At 35.2% G+C, this 25,696-nt stretch overlaps 1 protein-coding gene and 5 non-coding genes across 6 annotated transcripts in view; 3 read left to right on the top strand and 3 right to left on the bottom strand.

Annotated features, from left to right (window-relative positions):
* Positions 1–429: 429 nt before the first annotated feature.
* The window catches only part of LOC111509648 (uncharacterized), a 72,408-nt gene continuing 47,141 nt past the window's right edge, over positions 430–25,696 (bottom strand). The window contains exons 4-6 of the mRNA XM_074179927.1: positions 17,792–18,107; positions 13,246–13,510; positions 430–5,938 (exon numbers count right to left, since the gene is read on the bottom strand). Of these exons, the coding sequence (XP_074036028.1) occupies positions 672–5,938; positions 13,246–13,510; positions 17,792–18,107 (5,848 nt within the window). The 3' untranslated portion in view covers positions 430–671. The remainder of the gene's footprint in view (positions 5,939–13,245; positions 13,511–17,791; positions 18,108–25,696) is intronic.
* TRNAG-UCC (transfer RNA glycine (anticodon UCC)) lies at positions 9,265–9,336 on the bottom strand. The gene has a single exon. It is a non-coding gene; the product is annotated as a tRNA-Gly (tRNA).
* Positions 9,505–9,576, top strand: TRNAG-UCC (transfer RNA glycine (anticodon UCC)). Its single transcript has one exon. It is a non-coding gene; the product is annotated as a tRNA-Gly (tRNA).
* TRNAG-UCC (transfer RNA glycine (anticodon UCC)) lies at positions 11,020–11,091 on the bottom strand. The gene has a single exon. It is a non-coding gene; the product is annotated as a tRNA-Gly (tRNA).
* On the top strand, positions 11,278–11,349 carry TRNAG-UCC (transfer RNA glycine (anticodon UCC)). The gene has a single exon. It is a non-coding gene; the product is annotated as a tRNA-Gly (tRNA).
* TRNAG-UCC (transfer RNA glycine (anticodon UCC)) lies at positions 16,081–16,152 on the top strand. The gene has a single exon. It is a non-coding gene; the product is annotated as a tRNA-Gly (tRNA).

Here is a 25,696-nt window from a genome sequence, read left to right as displayed (position 1 = left end):
TCCGCCTAGAATAAAGGCAAGGGCCTGGCTGCCCCTGCAGGAGAGCTCCCTCACTTGTGCACCTCCACGGAGGGAACCCCAAGAAGGTTGAAGAAGCCGCGCAACGACAGTAATGTCGCTTCACCTTCCAAAACCTTCACGGAGGCCACCGTGAGACACCTCAAGGTTGCCAAAGAGAGTGTGTGTTCGGCGAGTCTTGGCCTACACCTGCCAATGTGAAGGAGATGTCTCTTAGTGACCTGTCCATTTTCCTGGAAAGGACAGGATCGACGATAACCTAGGAGGACAACTCCTCGGGAGGATATACAATGGGTTACATGAGTGATGTGGGTCTACACTCACCCTTCCTATTCTACAGATACAGATCATATAATAATGATTCAAGTTGAATTTTTTTCATTCCAGAAATACTATGATAAAAACAAGAGCTCATTTTTATTTTTATTTTTCTTACTTATTCTGTATCATACATGTTATATTACAAATGAAATATACAAAAACCTACAATTATTCACCTAAAATATGAAAAGGCACATATATCATGAAAATTAAATATTCACTTTTGAGATGCTTCAGGAAAATATCAATGACGGAAAATGGAATAAATGAACAAATGACATATGCGAGTAATAATAAATAACTTTCTAAATCTACCAAATTTCCACCTATATTTAGTCGCTAGGAAGAAGAGTATTTTCAGCACAGGCAGGTCCTTGGCTGGGCCAGTTACAAGCACCAAGAGAATTGTCAAACGTCAAATGTACAGGGCAGTTGAATGTGTGTAATGTGTATTTATTCTTCGTGCAATCCCATCTGCAGGCGTAGAATTTGTTACATTGGTTGGGGTGTCTAAATAATCCTGCTCTTTGACATTCGATGGTGTCTCTCACGTTACCAGTTCTTGGATTATAGTTACTGATAACCTCTTCAGCGCCCTCCCTAGCGCCTTCTTTAGCAGCTTGTTTCACTAATTTCAATCCGGTTCTTACAGCTTTCGCGATTTCTCTGTCGGATGGAGTGTTATCCCCTTCATTGTATTGTCTTAGGTCTAACTTATCTTGATCATAGGAAGCAGTTGTGCTAACAGGTTGTACTCTAACTCTCTTTCTAATTTGATACGATGGTGTCGGAACGACCAAATCATTTGTAGTACTCTCAATACTCTTAATGAAGATTTGCGGACTAGGTGTGATATCCACCTCATTTTGTGGTTGGTACTGGTAATTTTCCACAACGGTCCCTACTTGGTCGTTATTTTCAACAACATATCCATCGTCATCCTCATCGTCATCCCCCACTATGATTATCTTCTGTTTTTTCTTCAAATTCAACACATTGGATAGGCATGTACACTGAGCTCCAAGCTTAGTTGACAAAAGAGGATGTAAGTCGTTTTGTTTGATGATAGTTTTAATCACAGGCCTGACCAACTTCACAATTTCTGGCCTTCGTGATGTTACATCTAGTTCACCGTATTCAGCGGGACTACCATCTGTTGTTACTCTTATCCCTGATCTACCTGGCAGATAATTTCTCGACAGAGTTGTAACTTCCACAGGAGCTTGGGTAGTACTTTTTCTCAATGTATAACCTGGAGTGGAGGTAACCACCGTCGGTGAAGATGTTGAAGTATACCGAACTCTAGATCTCACAGGCAAATACTCTCTTGGAGGGAGCGTAACTTCAGGAACAATGTAGGTTGGACTTGGAGTTGTAACTCTCACTCTTTGCTTCACTGGTAAGTATTTCCTAACAATAGAAGTAGTACCTTCAACAGGAGAGGAAACATACTGATATTGATTATCCAATGAGCTGAATGAAAATTTCGAAATTGGTCTGCTGGTAGTTGTCGATTGTGAAGGTAGATATTCCCTAGTAGGTACTGGTGAATATTTGGTTGAGACATTGGGTTCCTCGTGGAAAGTTACTTCAGGAATTACAGAAGAATAGCCTTCAACTGGAGGTCGGGGAGAAGTCGATAATCTGCTATCATGGAAATAAAATTGAGGTTCTTGAGGGGTCTGAGTCTTCACAGATAGCACTGAATCAATTGTTGACTGATAACTTGGTTCAGGAGTTGTTTGAATATAAACTTCTCGATTAGGGGCAACCGTACTGCTGACAGTCTGGAAATTATTGGAATAATATGAACTGGATGTATCTGCTGATTGACTAAATAATTTTGCTTCAACCGCTTTATAGTTTTGGTTGAGTTCCGGAGCATGATAGTTCTCTACTACAACTGGGACAGATGGATTTGAGCCAGTTATGTATGCCTTTTCTTTTACGAACAATTTTTCTTCGACAGGTTGTCTATTTTCGTAAGTTTCTACGAATGGTGTTGGTTCCTCCACGAACGATACGGAAGGTCTAGGATAGTTATATCCACTGGTCTGTTCTACTGGTTGCCTGTTTTCATAAGTCTCCACGAAGCGAACAGAAGGTTTTGGATAATCATATCCCTTGAACTCAACATTCTTCTGCGTTTGAATTACTAAAGACGGACTAGGTGTTGAAGAAATCCTTTTAAATTCAAGATGCGAATTCAGAGTCGATGGTGTATAAAGAATTGGTTTCAGTGTAGAAGTGGGAACGTAATTGTAACTTGATACTACGTCTGGTTGGAAAACGGGTTTTTCAGTAATCGACAAGTAGGTAGCTACCGGCTTCTGGTAGTTACCGGTCGCTGGTAGAATAGCCTTTTCTGTTACGGGCAGATAAGTGGAGGAAATAGACTTTGGAGTTTGTTGAATGATTGTTTTTTCTATGGCTGGCAAATATGTGTTGACGGGTTTCTTAATAACCTCATCAAAAGTATAGCGTGTTACAGAAGGTTTTTGGTAGTGGTAACTCGACACGACCGTTGGCTGTACGTATTGAATAGCTTGTTGATATGTAACAGGTGTTTCTGTTACAGGTGCATATGTTGATACAATAGGCTTGAAGGTTTGTTGAACAATTGGAGGTTTTGGTGTTGTTGATGAATATGTTGAAACCAAGTCTTTGAAAGTGTAACTCGTTGACACGATTGGTTTTTGATAAGTCGTTATGACTGGTCTAATATTCGTTTTCTGCGTGGAGTATTCATAATTCAAAATTTCTGGTTGTACTGGTTGCGAGATATAATGGGAAGTTATTACAGGCTGAATTGGTTTCTCTTCAAAACGAATTGATGGCTTCTCATAGTGATATCCGTCGTTCACAACTTCTTTTTGATAATTGTAAGTAGCAACGGTAGGTTGAACATATGTTTCTTGAACGACTGGTTTTCTAATACTGAATTTAGAAATGATAACTGGATTTTTCTTTTCTACTGGTCTTTCCTGAAAGCGTATTGCAGGCTTCGGATAATCATAGCCTCGAACGTAGCTGAAGGATGATGAAGGTTGAGATTTGACAACTGGAGCAATGGTTGATGAGACGTAAACTTGAGGTTGCTGCAATAGCACTGGCTCGGGCGTAGATACTTCATTATATGAAGATACAACCACTTGCGGTTGTGGGACTTCTTCAAATTTGATAGCGGGCTTCTCGTAGGTGTAACCATTGGCCCTAGAGTCTGATATGTGAACGTTGTAGCTAACTGGCTGTTTCACTGATACAACTGGTTGCAAAGGAGTTATGGAATCTTTGACAGATTGTATTGGCTTTGCGGTAGAAGGCGTTGCATAATCATAAGATGTAACAACCGCAGGATTTACTGTACGAATTGGAGTTTCTTCAAAATGAATATTTGGTTTGGGATATTCATATCCCCTTTCAACCGACTGTGCAACGTTCAACACGGGTTCGATTGTAGAGGAAACAGTGAAAACATTCCTATCATTATGGGCAATGTTGTTTTCTCGAACGTGGGATTGATAGTTCCAGCTGGTAGCTTCGTGGGAAGAACCGTCATACCCTTTCTGACTGTCAATATTTACCGATGGTTTCGAGTATTGGTATCCCGTAACCAAACTGGACGGAGTCGTTGAAATAAATTTAACGAAATCGGATGATTTAGTTCGTCCAAATGTTTTGAATTGCAATTGTGGAACATTAGCTATGACACCACCATCATATCTTTCAAATCCGGTAGCCGTTTTCAGAGTAGGAATGGGTACAGAAGTAACTGTTGGAATTGAAGCATGTGTGGTAACTGTGACAGGAGCCACCGTACTTTGTATATTTCCCAAATTATTATCTCCATTGTTGTAAATTTCGACCCCCGATTTAGATTCTCCAACAGCAGAGTAGCCACCACCGACTATATCAATGCTGTCACCAACACCATGATATTGGTGTGCAACATTGTTTCCGGCTTCATTGATATTTTTCAATCCAACAGTGTGGAACTGTGCATTTTGGCCAACGAATTGGTTGAATGTTTGAGTTGACTTTGCCCTTCCATCTTCCACGAAATTAGATCCAAAATTATATTGGTATCCATTATTACTCTGCCCTTGGTTCTGGATGTTGATTGAAATATCATTTGAGGACGATTTTCGCTCGTTATTCTCAGAATGATCTTGGCTCGAAACGTATTCACCTGTTTGTGCATACTCATTTCCTGCAGTTTTTGAGGCAGTGTCGGTTTGATAATGTACAGTGTACAGTCCTTGATTATTTACTGAGCCTTCATTTTGATGGTTATCTGTCTGTCCAAAGGTGTCAACCAGATTCGATGAATGTCTATTATGTGAATTCAAACCTTCCAATCCGCTATATTGGCTTTGTGAAGATTCAGATCCAAATTCGTTGGAGGCAGCTTGACTTTCATATCGTACGTTGTTTAAATTTTGGTCTGTTGATACATGTTGGAGAGTACCTATTTGTGCGGAAGAAGGGTATACGACAGAACCGTGATTCAAATTCAATGAATACTGGGTATTTACATTCGCACCCTCTTCTCCTTGGTATTGGTTTTGCGAAGACTTTGATCCGAACTCGTTTGAGCCAATATAAGTTTGAAACTGCACACCGTTCAACCCTTGATCTATTGCTATACCGTGATTTTTACTACTATCAGTCTGAGCTAAGGTTGACTGATATGAGCCCGTTTCACCAGAAGAATACTGAGTATTGGTATTGCCATTTGTTTGTATATAATATTGGTCCTGAGAAGATTTTGCTCCAAAATTATTCAAGTCAGAAATAGTCTGATATTGAATATTCAATCCTTGATTCTGCTGACCGTCTGCTTTTTGTTCTGAAGAAGACTGGTGTATTCCAAATCCATGAATATTTTGGTTTAAATCTGACGTTGATGTTTTTCTTCCTACAGAAGAATCATGTTCCAAGGAAGATTGGTATCTTCCAGATCCGTCAATATTTCCATTATTACTAAGGGTATCATGTCCACTAGCTACATTCAAGGTATTGAGTTGTGAATAGCCGAGGTTTCCGTTTGACAAATTTATATTTCCAGTTTCTACGTTGCCATTTGTTTGGTAGTTGTTGGTTAAACCGTCATATCCGGCAGCTTCAGTGTTGTACTTAACATTTCCACCGTAGATATTAGAACCACCACTGAACCCTGCTTTGAGTAATCCAGCATTTTGTAGTGATTGGGTAGCCTTGATGCCCAGCCCTCTGAAACCTCCAGTATATCCATTTTGGAATCCGTCAGAACCGATATTGCTGTAAATGATGGGCTGTTCAAGTTTGCCATTGATTCCACCTAGTTTCACTAAACCCAGAGAACCAAGACCATCGTATTGTTCCAGGACTACTCCTGATTGATGTCCCGTGGATACTCCGCCATAGTAGAATTCAGAAGCTCGGTTGATTCCAAAGCCATTTCCACATTTCGGAACCAGCCAAGGCCACTCACAGACTAAGCGATCTGAATCGAACATCAATCCAAATGGACATCGGAACTCGTAGGCAGATAAGGGTGTTTTTCCGTGATCTAAACAGGCGAAAAACCAGCGGCAGTTCTCAGGATCGGCATAGTATCCTAAAAAAAAATCGATATGTCACTCTTTGATTATGAAGGAACAGATATAACAAATGATAATCTTTATGGATCTCTTATTTCTCTTTTTCCAATTATTTAGACAGAAACCATTTATCGTCAATCCAATATGAAATAATAGAATATTTCTACATGGCCTTTCGGGGTATCTCATAAGTCAGATCCAAACTGATGAAATTGGTGTCCGATTTCTGACTGATTTCGAATAATTTTCATTTTTCTGATTTTTACAGCAAAACTTGTTTTTATTACCCATAAAAAAAGTATTTGAAAAAATCAAAGATATGTTATATTATAGCACAGTCAAAAAATTACCACTTTTGGTAAAAACTACAACACTTTTTGCTTTTTTGAAATAATATTGTAATTTATAAAAAACAACAGGAGTGGTATTTATACCAATAAAAAAGTTGATTCAATAAAAATATTATGCTTCTAATAAGAACGAAGTTGAAAGAAGTAAACAATGAATGCCCGATTTGTCTCCCTTTTGCTTTAAAGTATAGCCTGAAGCATGAAAATTGATTGTCTTTGGAGATTTCTAAATGCGGGCATATTACTTCGTCTCTCTTGCCTATAGCCTTGAAAACAATCAAGAGGTTCCAAATCCGGGGACCACAGTGATATAGTTTTTCCGTCCCTTTTTCCTATTTCTCTGATAGATATTTGTTGAAAATTACCCAATTTGGCGAGAAAAATGTGGTGAAATGATATGCAACTGAAAGTACATATTTCTGGGCGAGTTCAAAGGTATTTTTTGTAGTGAGTCTGGCAGACAGTTTTTGCAAAAAATCGTGAAAACTTTTATCCGTCCAATATTCCAGGTAGCTCGGATGGGTCAATTATTGTTATTCCATTCATTACACCACCCAATATATTAGTTTTGAACTGGTGTTGAAAGTAATTGTTGTTTACAAAAGGCAATCAAATAAAATATTTTTGACCGTTTTCCCGATAGGCTATTGAAGTGTTAATAATTCATTTGCTGCAATTTGATCAAACGTGGAAATGAAATTCCGTTCGATTATCGGATGGATTTTTTATTTACTCACGGGTCTGTGTAAACCCGTGTAGGCAGTTTCAATATTTTTTCTGAAAAAACAATCGCGATTTAATGAAAACTCAAGAACTATCAGCAACACAGATCAGATAACCCTTTGAAAAACGCCACTGGAATGAATATTTCAAATTTCATAGCATCAGATGTATTTTTTACTGTTTATTTTTACATTTCAAGAACTCATCATATTCGACATGAAGTATTTCATGTAATAAATGAAAAACTGGTTATTCTTCGAAACTTCAACTCAAAGAAAGAACTAATTAGGAACATACGTTTATATTTATACGATCTTTCCTTTCAGCAAGGCATGACCTCTTGAAATAATCAGTTATCACATCAGTCTCTGTATACAGTATATATAAATCAATAATTTTAAATTACTGAGGATAATTGTTGAAAGTATATATATATATATATATATATATATATATATATATATATATATATATATATATATATGATGAGCTGTTTTCTCGGGTTTCGCTCCGTGTTCTGTGTATTTTCTCCCCATAAGGATTATTTTCACAACGTTTCGGCAAAGTCTCATTTGCCATCTTCTGGTGATGTCTGGTTTTTTCAACTATACTTATGGGGAGAAAATACACAGAACACGGAGCGAAACCCGAGAAAACAGCTCATCATACTTTATCCGTGAGAATCTTCGAGTTAACATATATATATATATATATATATATATATATATATATATATATATATATATATATATATATATATATATAGATAAAGAAGTTTTTAAATCGGACATAGCACTCAAGGAAGTGGCAAACCATAGACACGTGTTTCGGGCTTTTGGCCCATCATCAGTATGGTGCAGCCAAGTGTAAGGATGGGCAACACTTGGTTACCAGAAGAAATAAATACAAATGCACGGAGCCACCAGCAGGAGCCAGCCGCACATTTGTGGTTTCACTTAATAGATCTTGTGTTCACAAGAAAACTATCAAAATCACCACGGAGGCAGCTATAGCTACCTGCGTGACATCCGGGTCCAGGAAATAATATAAATACGAAGGTCATCGAGTGTCTTAAGTGTCTTAAGTGAAACCACAAATGTGCGGCTGGCTCCTGCTGGTGGCTCCGTGCATTTGTATTTATTTCTTCTGGTAACCAAGTGTTGCCCATCCTTACACTTGGCTGCACCATACTGATGATGGGCCAAAAGCCCGAAACACGTGTCTATGGTTTGCCACTTCCTTGAGTGCTATGTCCGATTTAAAAACTTCTTTATCTATATCAAGACACTCGACGACCTTCGTATTATATATATATATATATATATATATATATATATATATATATATATATATATATATATATATATATATATATATATATATATAGAATAGTAGTTTTTCGGGGATTCGGTCTGATTAGAATAAATATTTACTCTTTTTAGCTGCCCGAGCTTTCGCTAATGTTTATTAGCTTTATCGAGGGCTGTAATATAAAAAGGACATGATAAATATAGATATATAAAACATAATAACGGATAAAACAGAATACCTGTGCTATTTGAGAATATTCAATTTGAAAATTTCAATTTTGAAAGAAGTCTTCAACATCAAAATGACAACTTTTTGACATTGAATAATGTGAAATACTTTTTCAAATTTTTATTCGTTCATTATGGGGATTCATACTGTGTTACTATTACAGGATGTATTCAGATTTATATTTTTTTTGTTAGTAAAAATGAATAAATTTTGCTGAGGTTGTCGATGATGTTGAAGACTTCTTTCAAAATTGAAATTTTCAAATTGAATATTCTCAAATAGCACAGGTATTCTGTTTTATCCGTTATTATGTTTTATATATCTATATTTATCATGTCCTTTTTATATTACAGCCCTCGATAAAGCTAATAAACATTAGCGAAAGCTCGGGCAGCTAAAAAGAGTAAATATTTATTCTAATCAGACCGAATCCCCGAAAAACTACTATTCTATACATACATACGGTCGTTACACTATCATATAGATATATAAAACATAATAACGACAACCTCAGCAAAATTTATTCATTTTTACTAACAAAAAAAATATAAATCTGAATACATCCTGTAATAGTAACACAGTATGAATCCCCATAATGAACGAATAAAAATTTGAAAAAATATATATATATATATATATATATATCTACAAGGATTAATATAGAAACAATTTCATTCAAATATAAATCAAATAATAATAAAATTTACACAGCCGATAAAATAAAAAAAACGTGCGATGGCCGGGAATCGAACCCGGATCAACTGCTTGGAAGGCAACTATGCTGACCATTACACCACCATCGCAACTTGTTTTATCATCTGAACTTTTGATTGCAGTACAGTCTATGTCATACGTAATTCGTAACAAGTGAAAGGAACGAGTAATTCTTGACCAAGTCTAGTAATAACTGATGATATACATTCCATGAATCGAGCAAGGCTGTTTATTTTTTCTCAAGTTAATTTTCAAGTGCGATGGTGGTGTAATGGTCAGCATAGTTGCCTTCCAAGCAGTTGATCCGGGTTCGATTCCCGGCCATCGCAATGTTTTTTTTAATTAATTATTTACTGTAAATTTAACTTTTTTATTCTTCTATAAGGTGAATTCAAGGTTTTGTAACTCTGCTGATATTTGAACTTATTTTCTATGAATGCAGAACGTGAAACAGTACATTTCAGTTTTGCAATTCATTCAATAATTCTACTCTTGCGTATTGAAATTATGTAATTCATTTCATGGAAGTATTGATTGAATATCAATAAATTTTATTGGAGTTATTTGTTCAAATCGTATTCTTATTTTGCGGTCTCAAAAAATTTGCAGTCATTATCATTAATATTGTTTTAGATTTCATCTACTCAGTTGTCTGCTTACAGAAACTGCAGAAAGCTTATAGATCTATACTAATATACAGTCTCCAGAGTAGCCAAGAAATATCGCTTTTACTAAAAACCACATTTTTTGCTAATTATAATGAGATTGTACTTTGTGAAAAACAAATTGTTACTCAAGTTTCAAACACTATTCGTATTTTCAGTCAATAATATTTTTATTTCTAACGAGGAATGTAAATTATAGAAATAGAAAATGTTGGTTCAATAAGAATATTATGCTTCCAATAAGAACTTGGAAAAATACATATTCATATACGACTAAAGAAAAATAATAAAAGTGCTCGAATTGTCTTCCTCCAGTTTGAAATAACCTGAAGCGTAAAATTCAATGTATCTCTTGCCCATAGACTCGCGCGAGTTCAAAGGTATTTTTTGTAGCAAGCCTGGCAAACAGTTTTGAAAAAAATCGTAAAAACTCCTTCCCGTCCATTACACCACCTCATAAATTATTACTCAACTGGTGCTAAAAGCGAGTTTTGTTTACAAAACAGCATTTGAATAAAATATTATAGATCCACGAAGAGTCGATAATTCATTAATTCATTTGTTGCAATTTGAACAAACGTGGAAAGGGAATTAAGTTCGATTATAAAACGGATTTTTTATTCACTCACGGGTGTGCACGAAATCACTTTCAATATTTTTTCTGAAAAACAATCGCGATTTAATCAAATCTCACGGACTATCAGCGATCCAGATAACCCTTTGAGAAACGCCACTGGAATGATCATTTCAAATTTCATAAGATCAGAAGATGTCTTTTTTACTGTAAGGTACATTCGAGTAAATAATGGAAAACTGGTTATTCATTGAAACTTTGATTGTCTGTTTCTCAAAAAACGAAATAATTCAAAACATACATTTATATTTATACGAACTTTCGTTTCAGCAAGACATGACCTCCTAAAATCATCAGTTATCGTATCCTCTATACAATATAGATAAATCTAGAATTTTAGAGTGTTATGTATAATTTTTGAAAGTACATACCTATACGCCTACAAGGATTTACTCGTACGTAAAAACAATTCCATTCAAATATAAGTCGAACAAAAATAAAATTCTCACAACCAGTAAATAGAAAAAAATACGTGCGATGGCCGGGAATCGAACCCGGATCAACTGCTTGGAAGGCAACTATGCTGACCATTACACCACCATCGCAACTTATTAAATTCTTATTCGAACTGTTACTTCAGTACAGTCTGAAAGGTGGGTAATTCTTAACAAGTGAAAGGAACATATAATTCTTCACCATGCATAGTAATTTCTGATGATATACATACTATAGATCGAGCAAGGCTTTCGAAAAATTTTCCTGTTTGGTTTTTCTCAAGTTAAACTTCAATTGCGATGGTGGTGTAATGGTCAGCATAGTTGCCTTCCAAGCAGTTGATCCGGGTTCGATTCCCGGCCATCGCAATGTTTTTTTTAAACTTGTAAATAGATTTCGAGAAATTCAAAGTATATGTTACACAACTGCAGTCTATTTCTGAGTTCATAGATATAATAAAAAATAACTATATTTTTGTAAATTAATTAGAAAAAAATCATTGCTATCAGGAAGTTAATGGTGGACATTTTGGGATAAAATAAACTGGATTTTGAATACCTTCTCTTGAAATTATGATATTTATCGTTCGTTCGCAGATTCTTAACACGAATATGTGTGGATCTGATATCCACGAGAAAAAATACCTATCATACTCCTTTCATTTGAAAAAATTAGTTAGTACTGCCCTCTTGATGACTAGTGATACAACTTTTGTCGTGTCTTCGTCCTTGATATCTTGTCCCGTTCAAATGTTAAGAGGGGTAGGGGTATAACTTTTTACGTTCGCACTGTATATTCATCGCTATTGACGACGATCCATAATAAATGTCATTTTTTCTTCGACAAAGATAAGAAAATATATTGTTTTTGTATTTTTCAAAAAAGGTGAGGATGCAAAATAGGTAGAAAAATCCGAAGTATGAGTATTCGAGCAATTATAGTTTCGCTAATTGATGTTTTGTGATGAAAATTGTGTCTGTCTGCAGGAATTTCTGAAGATGATCCCTCTATCTCCGTCTCTGTTTTCCATTTGAGGAAATATTTTGTTTGTATTGCATTTGGGAATACTGAACTAGACGCCTTCCTGAAACACATCAACAGCCTTACATCACTTTCACAATGGACACAACGACTTGCCATTCTTAGACGTATTGGTGAAGGGGATCGACACTAAGTGGGAAACATCTGTATACCTATAACCCACTCACACGGGACAGTATCTAAACCACTAATCCAACCACCATCAATTGACTAAAAGAGGAATAATCAAGACTCCATTAGACGATGCTTTCGGGCTTTGCGATACGAAGGAAGGTCTCGAGAAAGAACTAGACATCATCAAAAATGATCTTCAGCGGAATGGCTACTTCAAAGCGATGGTAGAACAGACTTTGGCTAAAAGACAGCAGGAGCCTTGTAAGGAAGAAAAGCCGTCAGAACCAGTGCTTGCACTTCTCTTCATCAGAGGATTATCGGAAAGGATAAGAAGAATTGGTCCCAAGTACAACATCAGAACCTGCTTCATATCCGGAAACACTATCCGTAGCAGCCTCACGAAAACTAGGCCACCAGACGCGGACTGCGATTCCAAGAACTGCATTTACCGGATACCCTATTAGTGCGGAAAATCCAATATTGGTGAAACTAAGAGACCATTGGATGTTCGCATGGCCGAGCACAAAAAATACACACAGAGAGGGAAAACCAGCAAATCAGGAATAGCAGAGCATGTTTTGACCTATCAACATAACATCGAGTGGTCCCAAGCTGAGATCATACACAGAGAGGAACATTAGTTAAGGAGAAAATTCAAAGAAGCCGCATACATGTTGTCCAACGACGTATTCAGCCAAGCTAGCGTAGAGATACGCAACATATGGAAACCCATCATCAAGCGAAAAATGGCCAACGGTCGTCTCCCACTAAACGAGTGGAGCGGAAAAAGAAAAGCAGAGATAAGTGATAGTACTCGAATGACCCATAAATGGTCATCTCTCGAAGGAATCAGTCCAATCATCACCCGAAGACGATTGTGGATACTAACAACCGAAACGTAGTGAAGTAACTTGGCTTGAAATCTCTTAACTTCTTATTGTTCAATTGTTTTATTTTTACTTGTATTTTATTAAACTTTTTTTCATTTCAGGTTTTTTTTGCTTAATATAATTGTTATTTTCAGCTATTCATTTTTAATTCTTCTTTTTTAGTGAAATGCATTGTTACAGTTCTCTTAACTCGACAATCCGATCAATGACTTTACTAACCTGGTTCATGGGGGCACACAAATCTCTCTTTTGGTACTGGAGCAATTTCGCTACTTCCAGCACAAGCTTGTCCTTCAGGCAAACTTCCGGGCCAAACGCACACTTCTACACGTTCGTCAAAGGCCAAACCAGCAGGACAGTCGAATTCGAACACGCTGTATTCGTCACTGAGCTGATCAAATTTCACACAACGGTAGAATCGGTTACAGGAACGGGGATGGACGAAATATCCTTGGCGGGAGCAGGAGAATTCGGTTCTCGTGTCCTAAAATAAGTAAGAAATAGGTAGGTAAGTAATAGGTAAGTATATTTGTAACGATAGTTGAAATGATTGAACTCGGTAGAATTACATACGTTCAAAAAATATGTTGATACTTGGAGTACCCTACAAAATTTAGGTATCATAAAGTAAAATAAAAATGTTCAGTCATTGTATAGAGAATTATTGAATTTTACTATGAAGCAGTAGTTTTTCTTCACTGTAATAGTACGACAGAAAAAGGTCTACATTGAATGTAAGATAGATTACTGATAAGACTTACATTTTCCATAATTCCACAAGCAATAAAAATAATGTTATAATCAAATAGATAGAATTGAAGGTTTTTTCTATTTTGAATCCCTGAAAAATCTATAGTCAATTCACCACAAAACTTCTTTGCGGTAGAAATTTTGAAAATCTGGACGTTTACAAACTTGTAACTGTCATCGAGAACAATATAGTGGTCGAAGAAAATTTACGAGGACTCTCGCCATATACGGGGAAAACCAAAAATGCTGTTTTTCGTTTTTTTCGAATGGAATTGTTATTTCGGAGAATATCAAACAATGAAAAAAAATTCATTGTATTCTAAGTGTACTATGACGATGTAATAAAAAATATTCAATGAAACGTTTCTTGTCAACATGACCACCATCAATTTTTTTTTCAAATACGAGCCTGTCTTTTTTATTACAGATATTGATAAAGCGATAAATTTACAATACAAGGGTATTTCACATTTGATATTTTTATAGCGTTTCATTTGAAATAACCACCATCATCAGTGACAACAATCAAACGGCAAAACAATTTATTTTATCGTGAACTTTTGGGAAAAATGAAACCAATACGGAAAATCAAAGCTACATGACAAACTACATTAGATGCTCGAAATGATGATATCTTTGTTGAATGCACGTAAGTTGTTAGTCTAGACAATTTCTATGGCAATTTTCTAGCATAATAGGTGTAATACTAATACATGCATCTCTTATTTTTCGTTTGAGATGGTTGATATCTGTACTTGGTGCCGAAAAAACTTCATCCTTTATGTATCACCAGACAAAAAATCTAAAGGAGTGACATCTGGGGATCGAGCTGGTCAGTTAATGGGTCCATTGTTTCCAATCCATGTTTTTGCATCTAAATGTCCCCTTACTATTACTGCATTATGGGAAGGAGAGCCTTCCTGTTGAGAATATTTCATGGTAGATATTCCAGTGGCAATTCATCTAATTCAGTAGCCATCTAATTCATTGAATAGAAAATGAAGATACATTTCACTATTCAAATGAACATCGTAAAAGAAAGGGCCAAGGATGTTTGTTCCCACAATTCCCAATCAAACATTTATTCCGAACGTTTCTTGGAAATTGGTTTCCCTATGTAAATGTTCATTTGTATTATTCCACCTAGTTCTGTTAAACCAACCATTGTTGGTGAATTTTGATTCGTCCGTCGATATAATTTTTTTACAAATATTTCCAACTTTCCTATTTCTACGTCTTAACCACTTCGCAAATCGTACTCTCCTTCCGTAATACCTTTTATTTTCGTTACTTCCAGGATTGAGAATTATAAAAATATTACGAGTCACAATTGATTAGGGAAAAATAAGCCTTGAAAGAAGGCTTACGGCAATACAAAAATTTCCAAAACGAAAAAGTACAAATTTACATTGTGTTAGGGTACCTACTTGTAGAATTTATTGGATTGTCTGAATTATATTTTGAAAAAATCGAAACAATTTACAAAAAGGAGTATCGATAGGACCGTAATTTAAAATTGTTGTCACTGATGACGGTAGTTATTTCAAATGAAACGCTATAAAAATGCTTCGAATACAATAACATTTTTTTTTCCATTTTTTGATATTCTCCGAAATAACAATTCCATTCGAAAAAAACGAAAAACAGTATTTTTGGTTTTCCCCGTATAACTCGAGAATGGCGAGAGTCCTCGTAAATTTTCTTCGACCATTATATCGTTCCCGATGACAGTTATTTTTTTCCCATTTAATCATCTTATTACAGTTTGTTACAGTTTAGAATATAGCAATGTTACAACATGATAAAAGAAACGGCCTGTAGGTATGTGTACTTGTGATGCACCGTTTGGAGCCTTTGGTATAGTAATGAATGTTACTGGAGTTTTATCCCAACAACACCTCGACACTTGTTTCAATCACCAAGTGATCATCTTCAAGAGGAAAATTAACCGTTTGATGTTGGAATAAAACTCCAGTAATGTTGCTTATATATTGTTTAGAAAATGAATTTCGACTATATATTAGATTCAAATGAATGTGTGTTATGTATAATGAAAAATTTAGTTGTTGTAAGAAATTCTTATATAGGAAAGGAGCCTACTTAATATAGTCATCAATAATTTCCGTCGTATCATTGTTGTAGAAAAAACCCTTATTGATAATAAACATCTGTTGTTGTGGCAAATAGAAATTAATGTTTTTTCACAAAGAACCCTAATTTCTAATATCAGTCACCTCTGTAGACGTATAATTTATATCACTAAACATTAAAGGCACTACTAGTTCACTGTCAACACAAGCATCTGCGATGGTGGTGTAATGGTCAGCATAGTTGCCTTCCAAGCAGTTGATCCGGGTTCGATTCCCGGCCATCGCAGCTTTTTTTTTAAACTTGTAAATAGATTTTTTTTTACAAACAATGTTCATGTTTTTAATGGAGTTTTTCGAAATTTTCAAACTTCTTCAAATCAAAAGCGGAATCATAAAATTTATAAGCAAGCTATTGAGAAGAGAAATTTTTCGTGATTAATAATTTTTGGAGATATTTTCGTGGTGTTCCGTCAAATACTGCAAATTTATAAAAAAAAGGTCATTTAGATTTTTGGGCACAATTGGGATTTTTCTTCAGTTATAAACGTCCTAAAATGTATTTCATCACATATTTTTCAATTGAATAATAAAATTCTTTGTTTCATGAAAATCATCTATGAGTGGAAAAATTCTTATCTACTTAAATTTATCGTTATCAGCTGAGATCTACATAAATCAACTTCATTATCAATGAATTCAACATACTATTGAGATTTTACATTTTTTCATATGGTTGCAATAACTTGTAAATTCTACCAAATCAAATGATAGAAAGAAGTAATAACGTGAATAACAACACTAATAAAAGTAATTCAGTTTCATTCATGAACATATTATTTTTCAGTTTTGTTGAGAAATATATTTTCTTTATAATTAGGGTACTTTTGGAATGTAATTTGGCTTTTGTTCATTATATTTTCAATGTTTTCAACAACATAGTTTTGCTAATAAAGTACCACAATTCTCATGTTGTATTAATTCATTGACGCAGGAATGAAAATTTGTGTAAGATAAATTTGAAGGAACCAATGATTGTTCAAATTCACGCAAAAAATTATTAATTTTACATCTGACAGTTTTTTTTTCCGGTACGAAAATACACGTGAATAAAATTATAAAATAAACTATATTTCATTGCATAAGAATACTGCTACCACTGCAATTATTACTGTTTATAAATGTCCAAATTGGTTCCATCAAAGGTCCAGTTTATATCCAATTTTCACTTATGGATGCTTCAAAAAGACGTTTAGAAGGTGATGCCCATTTAATGTCCAGTTTAAAGTCTTTGAAGTTCCAATCAAGGTCCACATTTTTTAGTCCAAATTCGATCCATTGGGGCTAAAAATGTTATATCCATCAAATGGCATCAATATGACTTCTCTTAGCCATCAAAGAACGCCTAATGGAAATACGTAAAGTTCATTACGGATATCAATGGGACATCCATTGGATGTTCACGTGCTTACTGGGTATATGGATATCATACAGTATTCTGCAAATTGCTAATTGCATGACACATACTTTTATGGAGCGTACTAAACTACTACATTAATTTACGTAGAGAAATATTGGCGATGTCCAAGTTGAACATTACTCTCTTAGCAAAAAAAAACCCGCTCAATAGGAAGACTCAACAAATTTTATCTGTTCTAGATTCAGGTCAACTTTGGTCTGGAAGGTAACACATCTGTCTACTTCCCTGCAACAGAAGGCGTTGCATCATTGGCATCAAGTTCAGTACTTGTCATCTAAAATGAAACATCATTCACCAAATGAACTATTGAGCTTCTTTAGTTCATTTAGTTAGTGCCTAACATAGTTGGGGAATTATTTGTTTGTTGGATGATAAAGTAGTATCAACTGTGAAGAATGAAACAATTCAAGGAAATATGGATGAATCTTGATTGATAGCATTATCTCACCTGTCTTATGATGTGGTGATGTCCCTCAACGTCAACAATCCTCGTAATTCTGTAGGGCGAAACTTGCACATTATCCAGAGGCCTGCTGGTGCTTTCTACTAGTTCTCTTTCCAATGAATGAAGAACGGCTCCTCTTGGAGCTCTGGCTTGCCTGGAAAGACCGTTATAGGCTGATTCCAGAATGGTAGCGCCGCAGTTTTGACCTCCATCCTCTGAAAGATCTTTGAGAGCTAACCCGGCTAACCCTCGAATTCTGGAGTATTTCGCTTTGATGTCAATACTGGAAGAATCTTCAAAAGCGATCCATTTGTTTTTACTGAAAATGGAAATTCAGGATGATTATGAATTTTTTGGAAATTCTTTCGGAATTTTTTGTGGGTCACTGGCAACTGGCAGTCTTAATTTAAGTTCCCGGGGTACCAGACTCCTTGCGTCATCCGCCATCTTGAATTTAAGGGGTTGATTTTTGTTCAATGAATAACTGGTTTATTTTCAATTCGAGCCGAAAAATAGTTATCACAAAAGTTGCCTGAAATTGAATTTTCTACGATTTTGGTTCGTATCATTTTTTTTGTAGGATCGATATTTTTCGATTTATACACGAAATATAAAGTTGAATTTCTTATAATTTTGGTTCCGATCAATTCAAAATGTAGATCAATTTCACCTGGTACTCAGGCTACCATATACAAAAATGTAATCTACCTTCGGGGGGTTATTTAGACTTGTGATGTTTCAAAATGATCTGCTGACTAAGGCCTTCTCATGGGAATATCTTGATCAAACTTTATACATACATATATACACGTATGTATGTATACATATATATATATATATTAATAATAATAATAATAATTATTATTATTATTCATCGTTCGATACATGGTACAGTGCATGATACATGATACAAAATACTAAATTACTACACATATAAATACAGAAGGATAAACAGTGGCATCACGGAAGTAATTGATATTACTTATGTGTGATGTTGCTGAAATTTATAAATATATACATAATAGTGATATAATCATTGATAGTACTATTATATATTATATCTATTTGATCGAATACAGTGTATTAAATTAGTTCCACCAGCATTCGATAAAATCAGAAATATCATCATCAGATAAATATATGTGAGATATACCGCATTCAGAAGGATATAAAAGTCAAAAAATCGGAAAAGTTTTTCTAAGTCTGGAGACTGAGTACAACTAAAGCATCAATTACGTGACTGGATCCTGTGGAGTAATCAGACAAAATGATCCACACCTACGAACCAATCATATATGAGCAGCTGTGTTTTGATCATTTTCAATCGTGTGTAAATTCTGAGAATTTTCGTCTTCAAAATATGTTCTTGAACGTCAAACTCTATCATCAAACTGACATTTCAGTTCGAAATTAATCGTTTCTAACGAAAAACATGAATAAAAACATGAACCCCAACTCTGGTGATTTTTCATAATATTCTGCAAACTCAGGCGTTTCTTTTCGAATATTTTAATGAAACTATATATTCTCCTTGTAATTTTTGCGTACTTTCTTCTCGAACCATTTTCCTTCACATTTAATATAGCCTTTGGATTTGAAAATTTTCTTAACACGAATCAAACCAACCTAACCTCGTAACCCAACCACAAAAGTAAGTAAACTAGCTTTCGAAAGGAGTAGATTCAATTTATTTCCTTGGTGGCAATAATATCTTAAGAAGAAAGATAGGAATCTGAAGTTTGATCAGCAAATTATTTTGAAAAATCACAAAAGTATAGGTTAGGTGAGTGGGCCTATTCGTCCCTCCACCGCAACCCGCAAAGGTTCATTGTGGCTCACACCTATTCAAACTCGACCAAATAAACCCAGCTTCTTGACAAAGTCGATAATTTTATATGGTGAGTGATCTTTCAGGTCAGATGGTGGAAGTGTGGTTCTACCAAACCCTGAAAACCTGAAAAGTATACCTAACCCTGAAGGAACTGGAAAATACTGTAAATGGAGTCATAAACTCTTTCAGAAATTGGTGCAATGCTAATAATTTGATAGTGAACATCAAAAAAATTGTATATATTCAATTGAGGTGCAGAAGAAACAGTCCCAGTTATTCTCTTGCCGTAATTCAGAACTCAGAATCGACCAAATTCTTAGGACACCACCTAGATCAATATATATATATATCATGGGACACCACCTTCAACACATACAAAAACAATAAATTCTGGATTCTTTGCTTTACTGAAGCTGAAAAAAACAATGGACAAAACCGTTCTATTGGACATGTACTATTCACTAGTATACTGCCACCTCACATACAACGTCATTCTATGGGGAGAATGCACTAATGCTGACAGAAATTTTGTCTGATAAAAACGCATCCTGAGACTTATGTTCAGTATGAATCCGAAGATAGCTGCAAGACTATATTTATTGACAACAAAATATTGACTTTTCCTTGCAAAGATATCTATAAACATTGAAGAGAAACTCATCCTTTCATAATTATCCAACAAGAACTGCAAATGAATTGAGCTTAACTCAACATAAATTAACAAAATTTGAAAAAAGTCCAGGATATGTCGGGGCTAAGTTTTTAACAAACTACCGAGCAGCATACAGAACATGAGTTTCAGAAAGTACAAACAAACAATTAAAAAAATGATGTTGGCAAAAGCATATTATTCGGTTAGAGAATTCCTCAATGACTCATTAGAATGAATCAGTCACAATGACCATTTACATTTACCATTATATATTATATTTTTTATTTTCAACTACCTGTTTCTAAGTGTATTGTCAATTTGTATGTGAGTGTAAATATGACGTGTATATCCATCTAATAAATGGCTGCTGTTGCAATTAGGAATAAATGAATTTGAATTTGAATCAACACCCCCTCATTATAAGAGTGGATTGCATTCTTATTTAAGTGACAAAAATATCAAGTAAAATTCATGTGAGTTTTCGAATATGAGCGTGTTATTCGGATTATGAATGACCTACCTATTTGGATAGTATTTTTCTGGTCAGCAACAAATTAGCATTCAACTGAATATTTCATTGAAAGACTCGAAGAACATTCCGTTGATTGATTAATTTCACAGTAGATCATTAAAATTTCAACTGTAACCTGATATTAATATCCTAATTGACCATTACGTAATTTTCTGCATAACGAAAATAATCGATAATACGACATATCCATTTTGAAATAACCAAGCCAAACCTATTTTTTCAAAGAAACCAAATAAACTAAAGTGGCGTTTGATACAAAATAGTCCCATTCAGGTATGTCTTGTCATGTCAATAAAACACCGTGTGATAAGACTTTCGCAATGTGTTCCACTTTGCTAGACGAGGACTTATTAGAAGTAGTACCGTGCGTAATTTGTATGACATTGCCCGCGGTGCTCACTATAGCGAGAAAGGCCGTGACAGTGGTCAGTAGATACAGGGTGATACTCCAGGAATTGCGTCGTTATATGTGAAAAGTACTTATGATGTACTGTTTGGAACCTTTGGTGTAGTAATGAATATTACTGGAGTTTTTACCCAACACCAAATCGTTATTTTCACACCTCGACACGTGTTTCGATCACCAAGTGATCATCACTTGGTGATCGAAACATGTGTCGAGGTATGAAATGGGATTTCATATAATTTATTTCTCGTAGAGTTCGGAATTCATTCTTGAAATTCCATAGATTTTTTGCTGGAACGATTCCAAATTAGAGAAAAAGTAGTTGTTCAGTGTTTTTTTGGGAGATCAAAGGAAAGCAAATGTCACGTAATGTTTGGAAAGCAAATGTCACGTAATGTTTTTGTGGCGTATTTTTATGTTTCTTTTCACTTCCAGTCGAAATACTGAATTTCGACTCGAAAGAAATTAATTCAAACGAGTTGGCTCTATAATTTCTTGGATCTCTGGAATGTTCTCATGGATAATTTTTTTATTGTAATATTGTAGATAGTTTTTTCAATTCTTCTAATTAGGAAGCAAGGAAAACTGAAACGTGATACTGAAAATCAAAGAGAATGATATAGGTGATTTCTTTTTCAAATAATTTATCAAGTATTGGTGCCACGTTCTGAGAGGAAAAAAAATGAAAACAGTCATGTAGATACAGGGTGAATTAGCTTTAAAAAACGTTTAGAAAGGATAGAAACTTTTCTTATTTTTTTCAATTGTGCTAATCGTCTCATAGTTTTTTGTCCTTCTATAATAGGATGGTACGTACGGGTTGTCCCACCTTAAATTAAACTGTTGATGATTTTGTTGTACATATTTTACAATGAAGATAGCTGAAATTAGTTCATTCATGTGCTACCTATAGCTATCCATACGGGGATTAAATAGTAAAGAATATCGGAATATCGTCCAAGTTTTGTTCTTGACAGATGATTATTTTCCTTGGGTTTTTTTTTGTTCGGAACTTCAATCCAGAGTTTTCGACGTTTTGGTAATCGAAGATAAATCCATATACGAGGTTATCGAAGAGTTAATCTCACCTTCATACGGAACGGTTCATGGTCATCAGCACGAAAGGAAAGAAGCTACTCGGAGACTTCGATGTTATCATTAGTCCACTTACAATTCAAGAACATTTTGCTCATCTACAACCACCGTGAGAATTCACGCAAGTTATTGCTTCTTTCTGTTGATTTATTTTAGAGCTTTCGTTTGTTTTTATTGTAAGGCGGAAATTAAATGTTTTTTTTAATGGCTTTTGAATTGCGCATACGCTTGAGCTCTCGCGACGCATTATAACTTGTTGTCGACATTTGAATTTCTGCATTAAATTCGGGTTGGTGTGTTATTTTGAATAAGTTGTGATACATGCTTTTCTTTTTTTTGCTGAATCCACATTCATTTACCGATCGTTTCTAACCGTGGTACCCACTGTTTGGTGCTTATATGTATATATGTCTTGTCTATTTGTAGAATAATCTTTTACAATCCCGATCTACGATCTACGATATCGTTTGAACGATATATATATATATATATATATATATATATATATATATATATATATATATATATATATATATATGATTTAAGTGTATAATCTACTTGCTGGATTGCTTAGACTTGTACACGAGTGGACAAGTGATTTCAAGTTTAGAATAAATTTTTAAACCGGTACCTGTTGTTTCATATCATTTGGTAAGTTAGTGATATTGACACATTTAGGGTGTTTGTGAGGCAATTTACCTGGCGCCCATTTATTTTTTTTTGAAATCTAAATCTTGAAATATCATCCAAAAACCCCCTCGTCTTCACTGAGACTAGTCACAAATACCCACCTGTCTCGGGTTAAGTTGACAGCCACGTGCTCTGGTATAATGATTGTGAATATCGGATTGTTTGCGCAGACACATTCGATTTTTGTGGATCTCGAGCAGAACCGAGAAAATGAATAATGACGGCAAAGGCAATATGCATAATTGGGTAAAAAGGGGCTGGCAGTGATCACGAAAACTCACATTGGCAAGTATCCTGATTGCTTTTTTTTGAAGTCGGAAAATATTTACAGCACTAGAGGCGTTCCCCCAGAGTACAATCCCATAAGTAATGACAGAGTGAAATAATGAAAAATATACATTTTTGAGTGTTGGAAAACTTGTAATTGGCTTCAGTTGACGAAGCAAAAAAATTGAGCTGGCCAATTTACCTCGTAGGTCATCCGTATGATTTTGCCAAGATAATTTACTATCTATGTTTATGCCTAACAATTTCACACTGTTATCACTCGACATAGTGCTAGACAAACAAAAGGTGAGATTCTTTGTTTTTTCATTATTCAGTTTTAGTTCATTAAATGAAAACCACGTTTCAGCACTTGAGAGTGAAATTTTTACAGACTGTTGCAAATCCGGCAAGGTGTCACCTGAAAAGATGAGCGTAGTATCGTCAGCAAATAAAACTGACTTATAGGGATGTAAAAAATTAGGTAGATCATTGATGTAAATGATGAACAATAGAGGGCCGAGGACTGAGCCCTGGGGCACTCCATGTTTGATAGGTTTATAATTAGATGTACAGATGTTATATGTGACAGCTTGTAAACGATTTGTTAAATATGAGGCAATGAGCGATAAATCTGCACCTCTTATTCCATAGAACTGCAGCTTATCCAGAACCTGCGACCTATCTAAGGTCTGCGACCTTAGATAGGTCGCAGAGTGTGTTGGCGGTTATCTTGCCCTCCTCAAGGCCCTCGACCACATCACTCACCACCTTGAGAACAGCTTGCGATGTTGATCTCTCTCTTCTGAATCCGAATTGTGAGTGGGTAAAAAACCTGTTTTGTTCAAAATAGTTGTATAGACGCTGTTTCAGGAGAGTCTCGATTATTTTACTGAAGATAGAGATGATAGTTATTGGTCGATAATTATTCGTATCCGAAAGGTTCCCTTTTTTATGAAGAGGTAAGACTTTTGATATTTTGAAAGCATTCGGGTAGATACCGGACAAGAAAATCAGATGATAACTTTCATTTATAATTTTCGATACTTACTTATATTTCTGGACGTGAAGCAATTTGCGTATCTACATGTGAGATGGTTTTGCAAAAACACATGTAGATTCGTGAAATGTCAAGTTTCATTATCGTATACATCAGTCAGTTTATATTTTATGAACAATGCAAGGAAGTTTCATCAAGAATATATTATGTACTTGCGATATGTGTACAAAAAAACGAAAACTACCGCCGAAGACGTTCAAGAAAATTATTTTCGGAAATATTTCACTTTTGAGTGATTTTCGCTTTGTATTCTGAAAATGCGGAGAAATTTCCATATCTAAACAGAAGTTAGATGTGTAGAAGTTGAATGTGTAGAACTTGAACTCTTCCGACATTCCGAATCTCTGCATATGATGATTCAAATGACAGTGAAGGCCCTACTGTAGTCCAATAACTGTTTGGTATCAAGCTTCGAAGAGTGGATAAACTCCTTGGAGTGAGCCAATCTTGGAAGATTCTGTCAGAAGTCTATAAAATTTCTTACCATCCAGGTGTTCAATGTTTGTTTGGCAAAGCCTAAAGCGATGCTAATAGCAGGTTCTGGTCCGATGAAGGTGCTTGGAATCTGGTCTGCAGAAATCCAGACCAGAGACAATCTGTTAAATCTTTCTATCAAGGAGAGGCGTTTTTGGCAATTTGCTACCAATTCAGACATTGCTCGGTAAGAGCCAAGAGCTTCCAACGCCGCTTGACTCTCCGAGAATATTTTTATTGACTTGTGTATGAGGTTGGATTCTTCCAGTCTCTCCGTACACAACTCAATAGCGTACATTTCCGCTTGAACTACAGTCGCATAGGTTCCTAGGCAGGTTGATATCTCTGTCCTGGATCTGCGACTGAAAACACCTGCACCAGAATCGGAAGGTGTTTTTGATCCATCTGTGAACCAACAACTATCTGCTCTTAATATTTCCTTCTCCCGTGATGTGATCAATATGATAATTATCTGAAATAGATCTAGAATTTGATGTAGAATATAAATCTGCAATAAAATATAGGATGATTCATTTAAAATAATAATTTATTTAAAATATAGAATTATCAGGAATAATTCGTTCAATATCACTTTCATTTTCATATTCACATTTTCACGTAATTTTGGAAGTCACCCTGTACATTACAAAAACACTCATCACTTTCAAATGGTTTTAATGATGAATAAGAAAAATAATGTTTTACTGGATGTGATCTCATACATAATAAGGAAATTGGCGAAAGGTATTCATCTCATATCAATGTAACAAGGCCGCGATTGTGAGGAAATCTGGATGATGTGGGTAATTATTGGCTTATGTATAGTGACCGCGCAAATAGTCAGTTAGGTATATTGCAGGTTTTTCATGCAATGAGAAATGAAATTGCTTTAATCATAGAACGG

Source organism: Leptinotarsa decemlineata, unplaced genomic scaffold (genome assembly GCF_025532065.1).
Source record: "Leptinotarsa decemlineata unplaced genomic scaffold, Ldec_3_MD MMD2_tig00026282_RagTag_RagTag, whole genome shotgun sequence".
In the NCBI taxonomy this organism is placed as follows: Eukaryota; Metazoa; Arthropoda; class Insecta; order Coleoptera; family Chrysomelidae; genus Leptinotarsa; species Leptinotarsa decemlineata.
Note: the sequence above shows the minus strand (reverse complement) of the source record. Positions and strands in the feature narration are given on the sequence as shown.